General features: G+C 35.1%; 1 protein-coding gene across 2 annotated transcripts in view; it reads right to left on the bottom strand.

Moving 5' to 3' along the window:
• Nucleotides 1–21,177, bottom strand: part of PHTF2 (putative homeodomain transcription factor 2) — a 114,072-nt gene that overhangs the window by 36,442 nt on the left and 56,453 nt on the right. For both annotated transcript variants that reach the window (XM_055301180.1, XM_055301181.1), the window contains exons 3-7: nucleotides 18,583–18,639; nucleotides 12,036–12,105; nucleotides 11,297–11,455; nucleotides 5,313–5,478; nucleotides 4,219–4,383 (exon numbers count right to left, since the gene is read on the bottom strand). In XM_055301180.1, the coding sequence (XP_055157155.1) occupies nucleotides 4,219–4,383; nucleotides 5,313–5,478; nucleotides 11,297–11,455; nucleotides 12,036–12,105; nucleotides 18,583–18,639 (617 nt within the window). The remainder of the gene's footprint in view (nucleotides 1–4,218; nucleotides 4,384–5,312; nucleotides 5,479–11,296; nucleotides 11,456–12,035; nucleotides 12,106–18,582; nucleotides 18,640–21,177) is intronic.

Raw genomic sequence — 21,177 nt, 5'->3', positions numbered from 1 at the left:
AAAGAAACAATGTACAAATCCACTGCCATGGTTAAAGCTTGCCATGTTTTATAACTTCATAGCTAATTTTGTAACTAGCCTACTGCGTGAATGTTTGAATGGCACGACCTGTGTAGAATTTTCTTTAAAGTATTATGCTTGACACTCAAGAAAGATAGCTCTATGTCGCAAATACTCTCAGAAAGAAATGACTTTTAAAAACATAAGTAGTATAATTAGGGTAGTTCCTTTGTGAGATGAATAATGATTGGTCCTGCCTGGAAAAATGCAAATAATGTACAACTTATACCAAAAATAAATCATAAAACTAGATGTGTTTTTCAATATTGAAAACTTTAACCAAAGAGTTGACACAACTTTTAAATAACTTATTAACTTATGAAATTTCAAATCTTTTGTATCAAACATGAAAACCAGGGCATGTGAGTAGCTCAGTGGTTGAGCATCTACCTTTGGCTCAAGTTGTGATCCTGGGGTTTTACGATCAACTCCCACAGAAGCAGGAAGCCTGCTTCTCCCTCTGCCTAGGTCTCTGCCTGTCTCTCATAAATAAATAAACAAAATCAAAACACATGAAAACCAGTGTGTTTCTATTTGAAAAACCTCATCAGGTAATCAAGAACACTTACGGCATTCTGTACTGTCCTGGGGAAGAAAAAGGTGGAAATGTTTATTGGTGCTCTAGAAAAGGTGTGTGTATAGAAGGTGACAAAAAAATGAAGGTATATAAACAGATTCAACTGAAGATCATCCTTCTACTACTAAAGGACATGAGAGAGTTGCTATGGGGAAAATTAACAGTAGCAAATAGCTTTTGTTCTAGAGCATGGTATGAAATTTCAAGTCCTGCTCTTATTTCTACAAGGTCAGGAATCCAGAGGGAGGGAAGGCTACAGTAACAGAATGGATAAAATCTTAGATATAAGAAAATGACACAAAAGCCTACATATCACCATCACTGCTGTGTGCAGCTATGCATACACCTTGAAGATATGCTAACATAGCCCTTCAAAGACGTCTGGGTACTTATGTTTCCCTAGATATAGATATACTCTACAACACCTAAGTTTGAGAGGTATATACCAAATTATGTATTATGTACCAAATTTATATATGGTACCTGTAATTTTTCTAGAACTCATCCAATTCTAAAATAGAGTGGCTATAGCAAAGGTAATGAGTTATCTAGTTTTGGCCCAAGATATTTTTTAAAATCTGGGATATACTGACATTACATGGTCTTCACCCTTGTCCGTGGGAGACAGACTTCACCCAGTTTACAGCTTAAATGACTGAACCATTTAAACTGCAGTCACTAAAAACCAAAATTTTAATCCAGGTACCAAAAATTTATTGTGGGACTACATTCCACTCTTACTTAACATTATACAGTGTATGTACTGCATTATGTGAAGAAAATCAATTTATTAAAAATCTTTAACATTTATTTAAGTGTTAAATCCAATATGGAGGTTAAATGGGACAGTAATCTTTCATGTAGGTCAGTCAGGGGGTGCCTGGATAGCACAGTGGATTATGCATCTGACTCTTGGTTTCAGCCCATCAGGATCTCAAGCTCTTCATCAAGCTCTGCGCTCAGCACAGAGTCTGCTTGAGTGAGACTCTTTCACCCTCGGCCCCTCCACTCCCCTCCCCTCTAAAATAAATAAATCTTTTAAAAACAAATCAAAATCCCTACCCTCCCAAACCCTCTAATCTTTAAAAAAAAAAAAAAAAAAAAAAAAAAAGGTAGGTCAGGCAGTGAGTTAACATGTGACCTGGTTTTACTCTGGCATCCATCTCTAATCCACCAAGTCAATTTATTATTGACTTTTTCAGTGATATTGTAAGGGTGAAATTAAATTAATTTTAAAGGACATGTAAAAAAAGCTTAAGTGTCGAAAGTCTGAAATAGGTATTATGCTGAAGAGATATACTATCAAGATATAATTCTTTCTACTCAAATCTTCTTAGTAGAAATTACAATTATGCTAATTTAAAACTATAATTCTTTGAAATTAAAGTACTAAATACTCATGAAATATGGTTAATTTCTACATCTTTTTAAATTGATACTTTCTTTGGGTTTGTTTTCTCAGTTTTACAGAGTTCTTTTACAATAATTCCTAAGGTTTTTTAAATGAGAAAGTTATGGGACGCCTGGGTGGCTCAGTGGTGGAGCCTTTGGCTCAGGGCGTGATCCTGGAGTCTTGGGATTGAGTTCCGCATCGGGCTCCTGCAGGGAGCCTGCTTCTCCCTCTGCCTGTGTCTCTGCCTCTCTCTGTCTCTGTCCTGAATAAATAAATAAAATCTTAAAATAAATAAATAGAGAACATTATGTCTTGTTTAAGAAAAATAGTTTTATCCTGAGAATGAACTCTACTTAGAAATGATAAATAGGGCTTTTCCAACTTGTAAACACAGGATGTAAAAATAGTAGTTTTCATTCTAACATCTAAAAAAACAAAACATACCATATATAAAGCTTAGACATTTGTGTGGTTATACATTTATCTTCCCATTGGTTATGATAATTCAGATACCTTAATGGGAGTTTCCAGCTTTTCAATTTATTATCACCAGGAACAATTTTAAGTCTCAGCTGATCTTTCTCTTTCTGACTTATAAAAACTTGAAAGGATAAGACATCATCAAGATTTCAGAACTCAGTTTAGAACTTCCAAAATTAACATTTTTCTTAAGATCTCTTTGTACCTAATATTTAAAACATTCTCATTCATATGCTAGCAAACAACCAGTTCCAAATGAGACAGCCGAAAATAGTGCATCCTTAAAAACACTTAGATTATAAACTTGTCATTTTAAAGAGAATAAATTCAAAGGGATTTAGCTACTATATTATCAGTGGCTGGTAGTCAAGGTCATTCTAATAGCTCAAAAGGAAAAAAAAACTGAAGTCTGAATCTCATTTGACTAGAGAAACATAGCAGAATTCCAAAGGTACTAACCTACCTATCTAGGGGCATTTTGAATGTTACATAATAGAATATCAGTTTTGGGCAACCAAAACAACTAAATGATTCCCCCAAAGCAAAACATATCCACTGTGCTATTTATAACTGCTCATCAGAAAGTCTTGAGAAATGTGCTTAAGAAATTGACTTTAGAGATTAAATGATCCCATCCTACTGTCAGAAATCTATTTATTACCAAGAAAAAAAAAAGGTTAACAAAGAGAGACAGAATGCAATTTAAATTCAAAACAAAACAAAACCAAACCTGTATCTTTTCTGAACTAAGAACAGGTGGTTAGACTAGTCTGGGGATCCAATCTAATGCCATGTTACTTCAGACTATTAGGCTTTTGTTCAATTTCCCTCAAAATTACAAGCAATGAAAATATCCCAAGAAACAAATGCTTAATTTTATAATGCATGATAAACTTTATCATATGAGCACAATCACAAGGGGATGAAACAATGATATTAGTAGAGGAATTAACAAAAGTGATAAAAAATAGTTATGTGCAGTATCCCTTTTCTTCATTTAATAACTTAGCAACTTTTATCATTATACTCGGTAGTTTGATCATATGTTTTAACTTTTTTCAAACTGATCACACATCTATGTAAACTAGTAATATAACTGAATTGTTATATTACTCATTCTTGTATTGAGATACAAGATAACAATACAAGATTGAGTTAGGTTTATTTTTTCAGTTTGCTATAATTATATTTTCCTATTTGGTAAACCTTTACTGTGATACAAACTATACAAAGAGCCCAATGTATAAAAATAGAATTTCATACTATGGTATACATTTAATTCCTTGAAATAACAATGCCATATGTCAGATAATTTTACACAATTGAAGCAGAGATTTAAGAAAAAAATGTACAACTCACATGGCATTAATAGTCAATTTGACCTATAGTGCTGATAAAAATAGATAACCAATTTCATAGAAGTAAAATAATACTTGACAAGCCACAAAATAAACCCAAAGCAAGAAATCCCAACTATATATACTTTGATGATATACACTCATTTTCATATAGGTATATTTACACATATCCCAAAGTAAACTTTATGGTCTCTATTTTTCCATTATCTTATAGCATTATAATTTATCAAAACAAAATCCATAATGAGACAGTCATATTTAAACTCATTAATCTTCACTACCAGAGAAGGAAGTGCCAGAAAAGGGATAATGCATCTCTATACCACATAAAGCCTTGAATAAATACAAACCCTGATAAAAAGAAAGCAGCATGCCAGAGATCTCTGAAGACAGCGCCAACGCTGTAAGAGGTGCTTGTACCGTGGCTCTGAACTGTTCCCTCCTGTGTGTTATCTGTGGTACTAGAACCATCTCCTTCCCTATGTACTTCCAAATGGGCTGCTTTTCTTAATTTCCTTTATCAGAAGAGATTAAAAGTAGAATGTAGCTTTAAAATTTTAACAACCACTTTCTTGGTAGCACATTGAAAATTTTGATGAAACATAAACACAGAACTTTAATACACAATAAAATTCAGATTAACTGGATAAAAGTTAATTCAAACATTAAGGTACATATTCAAGAACGATTTCTCTAAATGTTAGGTTATTGTTCCTTGCTCACACTGACAAGTCAGTGGACATTAGGTTGTAATGATATCATTGGACAGATTTTTACAAAGCATTTCTTCCCTATTTGAATGCCACTTATCTGCAGAAGAAGAAAGAAGAAAATTTAGACCAAAGAGAATTATAATCTAACTAATCAGCAATGCTATTTATCTAATGTAGGTATTATCTTTTCAAACGAAAAAGGCTTCAATCTCAACATCCCCAAACTGCAAATGTCACAATCTCTTAGCAACGATATTCAAAAGAGGAATCGCTCCAAAAGACCTTTAAAACAGAACTCCATTGTGCGGAGTGGCCAGTGAGACTTGCTATGTTTACTTAATCAAGGGGCAATATAAACAGCTTAAAATAGCAATTAATAAACAGAATTTAGCTGAATTTTTTTTTCCTGGCTACTGTTTTTGCCAAAGTGTAAGTACAAGATTCTGTGAACAGAGGGAATTATCAGCAATTCCAGCTAATATATTCCCTACAATGATATTAGGTGCCTTGGAAATGAGCTTTAGGAAAGAAAGCAAAAACAACAAAGACAGGTATGTGGTCTCATAATGGCCTTGTAGCAAATACATAAACTAAGTTATTTGGTAACTTACTCTGAAGCTTTCTGCTTTATTTGAAAGAGTGACTTTATAAGATAATATTTTATTTGAGTCAAGAACAATCCCAGATTCAGATTACACAAATCCACAAAAAGAACACTTTTAACAGAATACCTTCGTCTTTTACCCCCTGTACTTAGAGGAGGTTTGGGGGTTCTTGTTGACACAATCTGGCAGTGCACGGTTCCCAGGAGCAGCATCAGCCATACTGGCCCAATCACTTCAGTCAGAGGTATACTATGTGGGCTAGAAGCGGAACAGAATAATACTATTGCAGCAACTACAAAAAGGGAAAGAAAATATGTTTAATTATAGATCTGATAGTCATTTCTTCAAAACTTTAAAAAATCGTTCTAACATCACTTCTTGCCAGATTCCTTTTCTAAATTTAAATAAGTTAAAAATGTTACTCCAGACAAGCTCTTTTAGACTATTTGTTTTTTTGCCACTGGCTAACCACACTATTCAGTAATAAGCTCCTGGAACAAGACAACATCCAACAAAGTCTTTAAAGTACACATTTTAATGCTGCAATGAAAACCAGCTGCATATGAATCTAAGAGCATTCCTGATAAGATCACAATCAAAAGAACCACTAACCTCAAGAGCACTTAATTTCTTTGTTTTACAAACAAGGAAGTCTATGATAGGTGTGTAACAAGGCTATCAAGAGTTTCTTTTCAATAGAGGTTTATCCACTTGGGAATAATAAATTTATTTGGGTATATTTTTCAGGAAAACCACTAAACACTCACCAATGCTAACCATTGCCATATGAAGAAGAAATCTTGTTTTTGCCTGTTCAGCATCCTTTACACTTGCCAGACATTAAGTCTCTGTCCTTTGGGAATTGGCCTTCTTTATCTGTCAATCAAATGGTCTTATTTCTCCCACTTCAGGGATAGCGAGTAATCTATTCTTGCCAGAGTCTTAACTCTAGGCACAGGAATTAATAAAGAGACGGGCATGTGACCTTAACAGGGCCAATCAGAATCTTTTTCAGGGATTAATACAGATACTTGGAAAGAAAGTCTTTCTCCTACATCACAAACAGTAAGAACTGTGGAACTAGGAAATTGCCAGGGGCCACCTTGGCCACCTCCTTAAGAATGAGACCAGCACGATGAGAACAAAATTAATAGCACAGAAAGTGAAGACATCATCTGAGCCTCTAGATCCAGCAACACCTGAACATAGGGCCTAGGAGTTCCTAATTCTGTTTTGGAACAATTGGAGAATTTGAAAATTAGGAGTTTTTTAATTCATTTTGTTAGGTGTGACTGTTGTAACGTGCTTGTGTAATGTGCAAATTTTGAAGAGAAGCATGTTGTGTTCAGGGGTAAAAACATCAAGAGGTATATAATTTAACAAAATATATTAAGTAAATATTCTAAAATATGAATAATGATTTAATAAAAAGATGCACATATGCTATTTAGAACAACTATGTAACTTATCATGTAAATCAGGACTCTTCTGAGAGTGAAAGGAGAGCTGTTAATAAACGCACCAGGACGACACAAGTAGACTTAGATAGTTGGACAGTCCCAAGCAAACTGAACAGCCATCCTGGTCTACCTAGTTTCCTGGGTTTTTTGAAAATTTTTATGATCAGTGGTAAAAACAAAAACAAAAGCAACACTTTTTGCAAAAGCTAGTTTGCATTTGGTTTTTGCCACCTGCAACTGAGAGAATCCTGGCCAAGCTAGTATACCAAGATGCAAGCTTAAAATACCACTTTATCTCCTAACATGTTTAAGAAGTATCATAAACACAGCTTTCAGCTTTATATTCTCCTGAATGGTAAGTTTCTTTCAAAAGAAAAAAAAGACTTATATTTTTAAAAATGCCAATCATCTTTATAAATTACTCTGGAATTTAACTCAAATTCTCTAGTTGTTTTATAACAGAGTCTACAATTTTGAAAAATACGGAGTTTTTGTTGTTTTTAATGTGAACTCTAATGTGACCCTTATTAAATTCCTTTAACTTTTTGAGCCTTGATTTATTTTTTTTGTAAAATAAAACAGGATATAAGTACTATAAACTCCAGTGAGGTCATACATATAGAACACTTTGAAAAACTCTTTTACATAAGAAAATGTGTACTTCACAATGGCAAATAGTACTTTTATTTGCTATCATTAACTTTCTTTAAAAAGAAGGGGAATGCAAATGCTACTTCAGAGGTTTGGGTTTCATGGGGCGCCTGGGTGGCTCAGTTGGTTAAGCATCTGACTCTCGATTTCAGCTCAGGTCATGATCTCAGGGTCCTGGGATCAAGCCCCAAGCCCCAAGCAGGGCTCCGCATGCAACGGGGAGTCTGCTTGAGATTCTTTCTCTCCTTTTCTTCTGCCCCTCCCCCTGCTCTTTCTCTCAAATAAGTAAATCTTAAAAAAAAAAAAAAAAAAGTTCAGCGTTTCAGGCACCAAGAACATCTTAAAGTACTTCATTCAGATTTTATATGGCCTCTTGCTGGTTATCTGTAATCTTTCAGCTCTGTGACCACTGTCCCCTGGTGGGGCTGGAACTGGCAAACTGTACTTGGTATCTTGACAGGAAGTTATTATGCTCTGTGAAATTCTGCCAGTAGAAAGCATCAGGAAAAGCCGGGGGCGGAGGGGCAACTTCATTCTTTCCTCTTTTTCCTGGCTGTGCCTAAGTGTCCATATCACTTCCATGGCCTCAGTTCCTGAGACAGTGGTCCTGGTATAATGTCCAACATACTGTTCCCCTTTGAGTGAAGGGTTAAGGAGAAAACATTCACTTCTCTTATATAATGCTAAGCTATACCTTAAAAAATAATTTATTTATTTATTCATGAAGACACAGAGAGAGGCAGAGACACAGGCAGACGGAGAAGCAGGATCCCTATGGGAGTCCGATATGGGACTTGATTCCAGGACCCTGGGGTCACGACCTGAGCTGAAGGCAGATGCTCAACCACTGAGCCACCCAGGTGTCCCTAATTTATATTTTTTGATCATTTAATGAAGTCCTATGAACTAGACAGAAGATTTTTTGCTAGACAGTACTTCTACAGATTCCTTGAAGAGCTCAACGAAGACAAAATGTTTTATTAGGCACAAAAGTTCCAAGGCAGGACTTCACATACTGGCCAAGTGGAACTCTAAGGATAACTGTCAGAAATATAAACTATATAAAGTTTAATTTTCAGTCTGTCAATCTTTGAGATTTAGTGGCAGATGTTAGGCACTGGGAATAGTAAGACAAAGAAACGTAGTCTCTGTTCCCTGCCCCTCCTCAATTTAGAAGAAAAGGGGGACACATAAACAAAACACTGTAATGGACTGAATTGTGCCCCTTGTCCTGTTCATATGTTGAAGCCCTACAGGGCCTATATGGATGTAGTAAAGGTTGAATGAAGTCATAAAGATGAAGCCTTAATCCAATAGGGCTGACATCCTTTTAAGACAAAGATATACCAGAGGTCTCTGCTCATACACAGAAGAAAGACCATGTGAGGACACAGTGTGAAGGTAGCCATCCACAAGTTAGTAAAAGAAACCTCACCAGACACCAACCTGATGGCACACCGATCTCAGACTTCCAGCCTCTAGAACTGTGAGAGAATAAATCTGTTGCTTAAGCCACACAGTCCGTGGTATTTCGTTATGGCAGCCCGAGCAGACTAATACAATACCTATGAAGAGTGCTATATAATACACACAGGGAAGACCTACAGCTAAAGTGCGGGTAGGAAAGGATTCTCACAGAAGGTGACACCTGATGCCTAATCCAACTGAGAGAACAAGTAGATGCAGACTAGGGAAACAGAAGGGGAAAGGGCCACCAAACAAAGAGAGTTGCACATTCAAAGGCATATAGGATTAAAAACAAACAAAAAAGTACCACAAAACAACACAAAAAAGAAACGGCAAAGAGCTAATTTAGTCTGGTAAAACCTGAGGAAAGATTCAACAAGGGACTGATTAAAAACTTCACTTTCCTCTTGAAGGCAGTGAGAACTAGAAAGAGATTTAGACCTTAAGTGGCTGGTTTGGATTTGCAATTTAAAAGGTAAATGGACAGAAGGCAGAAGATAGGACTATTGCCAGTAATCTGGGTGAAAAATGATATAAGCAAAAAGTGTAAATGGAGTTGAGAATATATAGTTGAGATACTCAAAAGGCATGGAATTGAAGTAAAGTAACTATAGTTAGTTATACCAAACCAAATCTGACTGCACAGGATTCTTTCTACCTTTTAGGAGATAAGGTTGGGATAGAGAATGAGGTCTTAATTTAGCACACTGCACCCTATTTTTATATGCAAAAAGATGGAAGGGGGGGGTTGAAAGGTACCAGCAGATTCCTGAGAGTCATTTAAGGGTCATATCATCACTTTGTCACTGGCTGTGATGTGACACAGGTTAAGTCACTTATTTAAGCTTTACTAGGAGAATATTCAGTGCTCATCATTTAGGAACAAATATAATGTTAAACTCTGGTTCTGAACTGAAAAATATCTTTTTCACGTCTGATCTAACCAGTCTTCCTTATTTAACACAGATAAGCCAGTAAGTGAATTTCAGACACAATATGTGAACTTTTAGTTACAATGGAAATTAGTCATCATGATAGTAAAAGACAGCAAAAAGCTTAAATGTCCAATACTGATGTAGGATAGAGTATTTTACAATAATTTAAAAATATATTTTTAAGACTCTGATGCTTGTGATGACATATAGCAAAAAAAAAATACAATTGTTTATATAGAATAATTTCAACATATAAAAAATGTTACAAAGTAAACTGAAAGGCAAGATTATGGGTAGGTTTCTTTTCTTTATTTTTTTTCCTACATTTTCCAAATTTTCTGCAATGAATGTTTATTTATCGCTTCATTAATGAGAAAAGCACACATATTCTATTGATAAAAATCACAAAATCTTCAGAGTTCACTCCTTTTCACGTATGTAAGATGTACTCTGGCTAAAAAGAAACAATTTTCCTAAATGAAAGTCTATAGGTTTATTACACTTTTTATTTAAAAGACATTTATCTGGGAAAGAAAAAGATTTTTATCTTCTATTAAGAGTTGTTGATAAAACATATTTAAATCATCATTCAGGATTACAATGTTTTTTAAAAAGCAAGACATTAAAAAAGGCTGAAAAGGTGCCCACTATATTAAAATCACTGCTTTTATTAGAGTACTGGGATGTGAGTGGCGTCTTCTTCATCCCTCCAAACGCTCTACAGTGTCTTATGTGTTGTACACTGCTGCTCTGACTGGGCACCACAGCGCCGCTGCACTGGGAGGCAGCTTGCTGGAGGTGTAAGCATGTGGCTCTGCAGTCAGACGGCCTAGACCTGAATCTGCAGACTGTGTGGCTTTGTGGCCTCAGGGTCCTTCGGGTCCCCTTTCTATAAGCTAGGCAAATTCCAGTACCTATACTTCCCTGTGTGATTGTGAGAATTAAAACAAGAATCTGAAAAGCACTCAGAAAATGGCACATAGGGGCAGCCCTGGTGGCTCAGCGGTTTAGTGCTGCCTTCAGCCCAGGGCCTGTTCCTGGAGACCTGGGATCGAGTCCCATGTCGAGCTCCCTGCATGGAGCCTGCTTCTCTCCCTCTGCCTGTGTCTCTGCCTCTCTCTCTCTCCCAGGAATAAATAAAATATTTTAAAAAAGAAAAGAAAAGAAAAGAAAATGGCACATAGACTCTCAGTACAGAATGAGGGCAGTCTCAGAACACAATGGTTAAATGAGAAGAGAAATCATGGCTGACACAGGAAAATGAACTTGTATAACTTACATAAAAGACGACTGGTGTGGTAGGTATACGTGGTATGCATTTGAAGAGACTTTCTAATTGCTAAATTCCTCTCCATCTGTATTTTTCTTTAGCCACCCACAGATTCTAATTTTCATAAAATTATACTGGAAAATAACTGCTTTGTTTTCTCAAACATTTTAATACTAAACCAGCTTTGTCCTATTAAATAAAATATCACAATAAATGTGTATCTTCACACTCAGTGTGATTAGTATGTTTTTTAGAAAGTCTTAGTAACCCTTAAAACATAACACCCTGAAAAATAAGGCAAAATTAATTTCTATCACTTAATTATACCTTGAAGGAGATAAAGGACAAGAAGCCAGAAAAAGATGACTTTTGATGTTACTTGTAACCACCACCGGAAGAAAAAGGGAAAAAACACAACTCGAACAATTCCCTTTCTAGTCAGAGAAGTCCAAGGACTTTCAGGTTTTGCCTTAGCAAACGCAGACCCTGAAAAAAGTAAAATAAAATGACAGAGTACATTTATCATTCTTTAATTTCCTTAGAGAAAAAATTTCAAAATGTGAAGAACAAAAAACCATGTATAATTTTATTTTGCATTACACTGTGAGTGAGAAATGCCCAATTTTGGGTAGTGGACAGGTTTAAAAACATTCTCACGCTATCATATTAATATAAACTCAGGTACTCCAGAAAAAAACCTATTTTTTAACTGAAATAACAGCAGAATTTCTCCCACATATTTTATAAATGTAAGATGAAGTTCAAATGTAAGCTCCAATTAAGAATTAAAAATTGTCACTTTAATTTTTTATAACCAAGCCATATAGCTTGCTAAGCAAACACAAGCTGGTTTTCTTTTATTATTATTTCTTGGACTGATTTTTATGGGAGTACAGACTAGTCAATGGTATTTAAACACCTGCATTATCTCTTTCTTATACTATTCCCACCTTCACTTTACGCTTACATTGCTTTTATTTCTACAAATCTGTATCTAACCCACTTCAAATTGTTTCTTCAAGGTCAATTTCTAATTACATTAAGCTTTTATTTATTTAAGACTCACCTCTTACAAGATCAACATCTATGAGGTCTGGTTTCACATGCGCTGTTTTCTTTGGTTTATTCCTTAAACCCTATAATATATTAAAGTAGTACTTGGTAAGAGAGTAGATCTCAGAAGTCCTTGTCACAAGAAAAAAAAAAATCTTTGTAACTGTGTATGGGGATGGACGTCAACTACTTATAGTGATATCATTTCTTAATACATACAATATATTTCTCAGTACATACAAATACTATATCATGTTGTATATCTAAAAGTAAATATAATCTTATAGTCTATTATACATCAATAAAAATAGTATTGGAATTCAATATATATATCTTCAAATTTAGAATAACAGAAGATAAATTCTAAAGATTTCAATTAAAAAAACTTTAAGTAATTATAATGGACAAAAATATAAACACATTATATATTTGTTACAATTGGAACATAACTTTAGTATTGTAATAAATTTTATTACTTTCCAAAAGGATAAATTTGGGGATGTGTGTAACAGGAGAGACCTGTTTATTACGAAAAGTAAAAGTCTAAAACAAAGACAATCACTACCACCCAACTAGAATGTACAGTCTGAGATGGTCCATGAGACTGTTTGGGGCCCAGATATGCATAAGAGAGGCTGGCTGGGAGAGCAGTGGCCCTGAAAGGCCCTCAAGGGGCCTTCATGATGCTGGGGCATTTCTGCAGGAAGCAGTAGCTCACAAAGCTGGGATGCAGACTTCTCAGCTGTTGCCAGTAAGTGGGGGTGGAATTAGCTAAGACCCAGGGAGGATGATGCCCATCTCAAGGTGGCCACTATGTTCACATGCCAACCACTAACGAGACCACAATGCAACCTAATCACCTTAGAAATCAGACGCCATGCCCAGGCGGAGCAGGATGAGGGAAAAGCAGAAGTCATGAATTGAATTAGTTTAAACTCGGAATTATTGAACATTAAGTTTCTGCCACCAGTGGAGGTGGGAATAGAGATAGAGATCAAAATCATCGGGGGGGGGGGGGGGGGGATCACACTTAAGACTAGGATGTTAAGAATTAGAAGAGCTTAGGCTAAATTCCTTAGGAGCCAAGTGCTGAGATATGCCGCAGTGTTTAGATGATTTGTTTACTATTCATTTAATTCATCAAGTAACTGCAGTAAATTCTGTTTGGTCCTGATCCAAGTAACAATGACCCCTAAGGTAAATTCTTAGTTAAGGACTATTTGCATCTAAAACAAATAAGAGGAGGCTATTTGAGCTCAGAATTAACTGAGATGTTTAAACCAAAAATGTTTCCTGAAATCAAGAAGAAAACTACTCAGAGGTACAAAAACAAAAGAGAAGAGAAGAGGACAGAAGACAGAGCCATGGTAATTTTAAATATAGCCAATTCTCATATTAACAGATCCTGTATTTGCAAATTATCCTACTCACAAAATTTATCTGTATCCCCCAATCAATACTTGCTGTGCTTTTGTAGTCATTTGCAGTCATGTACAAAGTAAGAGTGGCAAAAAATTTGAGTCACCCAATGTGCACATTCCCTGGTGAAGTCAAACAAGGCAACAATCTGCCTTCTTATTTCAGCTCTCATGCTGAAAATAAGTATCCTTTTCACAGTCAACTTAGTGCTGGGTTTTGCTTTTTTTGGTACTTCTTTTTGGTTAATTTTGTTGTTTAAAATGGCCCTCAAGCACACAGCTTGAGGCCCACAGCACTGAAGTGCGGTCTAGTGTTCCTAAATGTAAGAAGCCCGTGATGTGCCTCACTGAGAAAATGTGATCTAGATAAGCTACGTTTGGCCATGAGTTACAGTGTTGCTGGCCATGAGTTCAGTGTTAATGCATCAACAATTTATATTAAACAAGGTGTTTTTCAACAGAAAAATACATAAAACAATGATAGGTATCGATCACTTGACTTGTGACTAGAGGTGGAGCAATGGTCAGTATCTGTTAACTCAAGTGTTCATGGTGACTTTATAGAATGTAACACCTGTGAGTAATGACTGCATCTGTACTTCATTTCCCATTTTATTTATTTTTTATTTTATTTTATTATTTTATTTTTTAAAGATTTTATTTATTTATTAGGGACACACACACACAGAGAGAGAGATTGAGATAAAGATTTTATTTATTTATTAGAGACACACACACACAGAGAGAGAGGGAGAGAGAGAGAGGGAGAGGGAGAGGCAGAGACACAGGCAGAGGGAGACGCAGGCTCCATGCAGGGAGCCCGACATGGGACCTGATCCCAGGACCCCAGGATCACACCCTGGGCCGAAGGCAGACGCTAAACCCAGGGATCCACTCATTTCCCATTTTAATGTCAGGATAGTGGCTAGCAGACTATGAATCACTCCCAGTGTTTTGCACATTGGAAAAGCAATTCTAATAATATATACACATTTAAAGCAAAATTTCATTAATAGAACATTGTTTAGATTTGGTATGAAATCTAAGATTTAATCTTTATTACTGTCAACAAATTTGAAAACAGTAACATATTTTGATTTACTTCTACATTATTTTTCTAATAATTTTAAAATAATCTTATTGCCAATGTTTTATGACAAATCTGAAGCTTAACTTATTGCTGTATACCTAAAATTTTTATCAGGTTGTTTTAAGAACTTAAAGTCCTTATGAAAGGAACAGTAAATTATCTTTATTTATGCAATTGTGTTGTCTTTCAACATGTTCATTCTTCTTGACCTTTTTCGTACATGGTTCATTTCCTATTTTATATTTTATTAAAACATTTATTTTGAGCTACATTGTAAAGTCACAACACAATTGCCAGTTTCATTTTATTTTATTTCAAAGAGAGAGCGAAGCAGGGTCTTGGAGGGAAGCAGGGGCAGAGGGAAAAGCAGAGAGAGAATCTTAAACAGGCTCCATGCCCAGTGCTTGATCTCACCATCCTGAGATTATGAGCGAAAATCAAGAGTTAAATGCTTAACTGACTAGGTGCCCCATATATGTGTATCTATTGATCTATTTATCTATTTACTTATATTTTTTATAATTGCCACTTCTGATAAAACTCCCTTCAAGGTAACCTATCAGAATATTTAGAGGGTTTAAAAAAGGAAAAACAAAGAAGAATTTCATTGATAAATCTCATAACATTTATAATTTTAATCACAAAAAAAGATATTAGTATTCATATGTAAGTATTCATAAAATCAGTTTAAGTAGATATTTTAAGTTGGAAAATTTTATTTTTTATTAAAAAAAATTTAATAGATTTTATTTCTTTGAGAGAGAGAGTGAGAGATACAGAGAATATGAGCAGGGTGAGGGGCAGAGGGAGAAGCAGATTCCCTACTGACTAGGCAGCCCGATGTGGGGCTCAATCCCAGGACTCTGGGATCACTACCCAAAATAAAGGCAGATGCCTAACTAACTGAACCACCCAGGTGCCCAATAAGTTGGAAAATTTTAAATTGGTTTAGAGTAAACTATATTCACACAAAATAACATAGCTTTCGGGACTAACTATAATTATGGACCATCAAAAAGTTTAAATGAACAAAAAATGAAAACTAAGTTCAAAAGAAAAGATTTTAATAACTAGTGATTAAATTAGAAAGTAGAAACAATCAGACACTACAAATACAATTAATATGTAAGAATCTAAGTAACTTTTTTTTTTTTTTTGGATATACACTTAAAATCTTACAGTATATTCCTAAGGCACAATAACACAAATTGTATGAAGTTCTGAATTTTTTTTTAAGTTCTGAATTTTTAAAAATCTGTAAGTACACAGATAATGTTGAGCCAAAAAGCTTATAACAGCTGTTTAAATTTAGAAAGTACTTCTGTTCAACGATGCAGGCTTCCCATGCATGGAGCTATTATAATACTGTGACTCCTACCAAAGGATGTAACTATCAGTTTCACTTTCCAGAAATCCTATTTAGTTTCCCCCATCCTGTTTTTCCTCTATAATGACTTTAAATAGCATAGTTCTTTTTACCGAGGCTATACAATTCTAGTAAGTACTAAAACTGGGTGGGAAATTCCACATTTACTTCTAAATTTGGGTCAAGGTGATCAAGAATGGAAGTTTTCAGGTATAATTTCTAAAATGTTTAAGAAGAAAATAATTTGCAACTTACAAAAAACCTTAGCAATATCAAGTAAGGGTCTTCAATTCAAAAAAATAAACATTTCCACGGAACATGTTTTCATGGCTCTTTTGTTTCTTTAGTTGCTGATCACTGCTGTGACATACAGACAATCCATTAGAGAGGACAAATTCACTGCATTCTGCAGAGTCTTCTCTGGGGCACCAAGGGCAGTGTTTTGGGTTTCTTTTGAAATCAAATATTAATACATCACAGTAATTTCTCTATCTCCCTTAGAATAAATGCAAAATTATTTTACAATACAAATAACCTGCCTCAACTAAAATGTTTAGCAAGAATGGAATGTTTTAGGCTTGTCAACAAATAGACCCCGTTATTTAATTCAAAATAGTAAGTGTCAACTTTAATACTTTTTAATTCTACAATTACTACTACAAAATACTATCTTTAAAGGAAGATATATTTCAGAAAAAAAGCTACAGTTCTCCAAGTTCATCCTGTCAGTACACCCAGGAAAGACTAATATAATCCTCCGTTACCCTAACCTCTGTTTCGGCATTAAAATAGTTCCAAAAAGTGAGGTATGTAGTGTTTTGTGATGAGCAGCTTAAGAGGTTTCAAGGTATCTTACTAAACCCCCATGCTGCTCTTTGCTTGCTTGAGGTATTTTTACTCTTCATGATACTCTTGCTAGACTACTGTCTCGTGGATCTCTCACCTCCTTCACTTACATCCCTTCCTTTACCTGTCCATTAAATGTTGATGTTTTGTAGTGTTCCATTCTCAGCTTTTTACTGTCATCACCCAGTGTAAATCTCCTCACTCCTAGAGCTGCATCTATATAATGTTATAAACAGAGCACACATATACACATATGCATGTATACACACGCACACTTTATTCCCCAATCTCTTCTCCAAATACCACCTAAATATTTCTAAAGCACAATTTTAAATCTGTTCTTCTTCTAGTATTTCCCATACCACTTAGTGCTGCCTGAGTGAAATTCCTAAAACATAAATTTAATCAGGTAACTAGTTCTGCTTAAAATCCTTTAATGTCCCCCTCATGGTTTTCCAGATTACATCCAGACTCTGGGGTGAGGCAGTCAAGCCCCTGCACCATCTGACTCCTATTTTCTTGTAAAGCTTCCTGACTAGCCGCCCCAATCTCCTTCCTTCATCCAACCTATTACCTACCAAGCTCCTCAAGGATTCCTTAGTCAATCATCCTCCATCCTTCCTGCATGTTTATTTCTATATGCTCTTCGTTCTATCTGGAATGTTTTCCTCATTCTCCCTAATGTTTGTCAAACTCAGCTCATGAGTCACTTCCTCTGTAATGTCTTCCCTAACCTCCTCAGGGCTGCCTCCCCCTGCACTCTCCAGTGGAGGCCTACATATCCCTCCCTTAACTGAACTGATCTCATTTGTAATTATGAATCTCATCAATAAAATTGTAATACATTCCATCTTGCTGTCCTCAGGATTTAATCCTGTATTTAACACATAGCAGGTGCTTATAGCAACTTTAACTCTTCTTGAAAATAGTTTAAAGATTAAAACTGACCAATGGCAAAGAATCTTGCTCTTTTATAGATGACTAAGTTGTCTAAACACTGAGATTTTTTTTGAGACTTTTAAGAAACTATAGACACTGGTTTTCAATCTAATATAAACCTTTTCATACAAAATAGAAAATGTCAAGCAACTAAAGTAACATTCTTTGGGCCCAAATTAAATTTAGCTCGTGCAGGAACACACAGATTAGTATTATCTATGCAAATGAAAATATAAATCTTATTATCAAAAAGGAGCAATTGCTGAGAAACAGAACAAATTTAGTTTAAAAAATAGTTTTCATGCTAGCAAGGTAGCCTATGAGAATGTCTTATCAGCATAAGTGATTACATGTTCAAGAAGAAACCACCTACTACAAAAACATTTTAATTAATGCTTTACTTTCCTAAGTTCTTTTTAAAAATGACCAACTCTTCAGCAACTCTACTTGCGTCCAAGTCATTCTGTTAGTAGCACCAAAAGCAGATCTCAATGAAGCAGAGCGGCATTTGACAGGATCACTCAGGCGGGAAAAGTCCTGAAACACTTACCAGTTTAATAAACTGTACAGAGCAATGACAGCATCAAAAGGGAGGAAAAGTAAACTAGAAGTATAAGGTGACAAGTGAAAGGGGAAGAGAGCTGATAAAAAATAATCATTAGAAATTAAATTTTAAAAGATAGAAAGATGATAAAAAGCAAAAATAAATAGATCAATCAATCATCAGAGGTAAAGACACATGATTATGCCAGCATAAGAGTTTACCTCTTTGTTTAAAAGTTTGGATAGAATAAGTAATATTCATACCTTAAAAGTGTATGGAAAGATATAAAATAAAAAATGGTTAATAATTAATTTATAGAACTGTTTCAGGATACACAAAATGAAATAAATTTGTTACCTTGATTTCTCTTTGTTCAACAGATTTTTCCCATATTTGTTGATCATATGCTCCAATCTATGAAAAATAAGATAAAACACTGCATTAAATGATCATTGTTGGTACCTTTCCAACAGGTATAATTCTGCTTGCATTACAGGCAACTCAGCATTCACTCAGCACAGAGTAGATTTAGCTTTGTCTCAGACTTCAGTGATCAATATTGTACTGCAGTAGTTTTCAAAGGTACAGCTTCAGGACCAGAAGTTTTAGCATCACCTAAGAACTTGTTGGAAATGAAAACTTTCTGGCCTCATTTCTGAATCAGTAATATGGCTGTGGCACCCAGAAATCTAGGTTTTAAAAATTCCTCTAGATGATTCTGATGCACTGTTAAAGTTTGAGAACCACTGCCCTAGGGAATCCTTTATTTTAAATAAACACAGCTCTGGTAATTTCAAGAAAGAACTACCAATAATACATTCTTTATGGAGTTATTTTTTAAAGAAAAAATACAAATGTTCTACAGAACTAAAAATTCATAAACATGTAGATCACAATTACCACTTGGGTTATGGTTTAAACTGATAAATAAATCTTGAAAGTGATTGAAGATGCAAGGTAAACATCAGAAGTAAAATTCCTTTTAGCTTCTATACCCATTACTCTCAGATGCTAGAAAGTTCTCTGATCTATACCTTCACCTGGGTAGGATGAACAAACCATTCTTACTGTTTGTCTCTACCTTCTTTGCTGTTAACACCTACTGTCCTCAGCACCTTAATTCCCAATGTCCAACAGGACACTGAAATGGATCACTGGCTTATAGTTTTAACTGAGGATTTTCACTTATAGTGTTAATTGAAAATTAGAATCCTGAGAAATTAAAATTATTTCAGTTACTTACAATTAAGAGATGAGACAGAGACCAGAGACAGGCAGAGATATTATGAGGATATTCAGGCAGAGTATTTTCTGACTTATAACATCATTCCACCCAAAGTCCTTTTATCTACATGTTTTTAAAAATCTTGTTCCAAGAAATGAGAAACTGAGAATCCAAGATGGTTTAAAGACAGACATGAAGGGGGTAGAATAAAATGATTACATGACTCCATGAGTCACCTTCATTTTGATTATTCTCTCCTATACACTATCTTATTCATACTAATTTCTCTGATCCTTTAAATCTTCTTCTCTTTTTCATCACTTTCCTGTAACTCCTTTCTTATTTTTAAAATCACTTTGTAATATAATTTTCCCTGCAAATTAAAATCTTAGAACACCTAGGCCAAGACACGGACTGAACAACTTACTTATATGTAACCGAAATTGCCATGAGTGTCTATAAAGCAGGATAGATAAGCGATAACCAATTGTTTGGACTTAATGGCAGAGCTGACCTGCTCTAGTTGTCAAGTGACTAGTTGTCCTTTACCCTCTTAAATTCTGAATTCAATTAAATGATCATCTTCTTTAAAATCAGAAAAGGTAAGTACGGGGACACAGATTCCACAAGAGCAATTCTGCTCTAACTTGCTAACTCAGAAAAACTGGGTTTAATTCAATCAAAATTTATTTTAAAAATAATTTTTCTATTTCAATGGCACTGCATATTTTGTAGTGGAACAATAACCCAAACTAATAAAGAACAGGTACCAATATGTTAGGTTTTTTTTTTTTTTTTTTTTTACAAAATTTTATTTATTCATGAGAGGCAGAGGGAGAAGCAGACTCCCTGCAGGGGAGCCTGATGTGGGACTCGATCCTAGGACCCCAGTCATGACCTGAGCCAAAGGCAGATGCTTAACTACTGAACCATCTAGGCCCTCCATGTACCAATACGTTTTAATAATCATTTGGGCGGTATTTTGTTTTCATGTACAAAACAATGCACCAAATTTTCTTTTAAAAGAATCATATTTTTATTTCAAGATGACAAGAATATGGACATGGAAACATATGCTCCACAACCTTAACATCAAGGAAAATAAAATAATGCATATGCAAAAGACCAATGAGAAACGCACGTCAATCCTTGGCCTAACCAGGTTTGATGCAATCCCAGCGTGGTACTCCATGGCCCCAGGCTTAAAAGGGTTCAGAAAGTCTAATAAATCTTGCAGTGAAGTGGTGGCTAAAAGTGGAAATGCTTTTTGAAGGCTGAGGTATTTGTAAATAGCAGAATGTAACCTAAAAAAACGGGACTGCTGGTGAGGGATATTCCTAAAGAAAGGATAAAGATGGTTTTATTTTTTGGAGATTCCGTTGTTTCTTTTTCCTCCAAAAGATTTGGTGGATTAGAGGAAGGACAATTTTTACTGTAATAGAATATGGGATCTTAATCTTTAAAAAAAAAAAAACTAGATAAATGTCACTTTCAGTTACAAGCAATTAAATGTCTCTCCACATGGAGACATCAGTTTTCCTTTGCAGCACACATTTTTTATTTTAAAAATACTACCAGATGGACTCTTCCGTTACATAAGCAAATAGACTACTTTTCTTGAAAAACATTGTGATGGTGCCATGAACCTACATGCAGGTGCTTTACATGGTCATAGCTCTGCTTAGTAATGCATAGGCCATTAACAAATTACTCTTAAATATAAACTC

The sequence above is a fragment of the Nyctereutes procyonoides genome, unplaced genomic scaffold (assembly GCF_905146905.1).
Source record: "Nyctereutes procyonoides isolate TBG_1078 unplaced genomic scaffold, NYPRO_anot_genome, whole genome shotgun sequence".
In the NCBI taxonomy this organism is placed as follows: domain Eukaryota; kingdom Metazoa; phylum Chordata; class Mammalia; order Carnivora; family Canidae; genus Nyctereutes; species Nyctereutes procyonoides.
The sequence above is the reverse complement of the archived record's forward strand: the minus strand, read 5'-3'. Positions and strand labels throughout refer to the sequence as shown.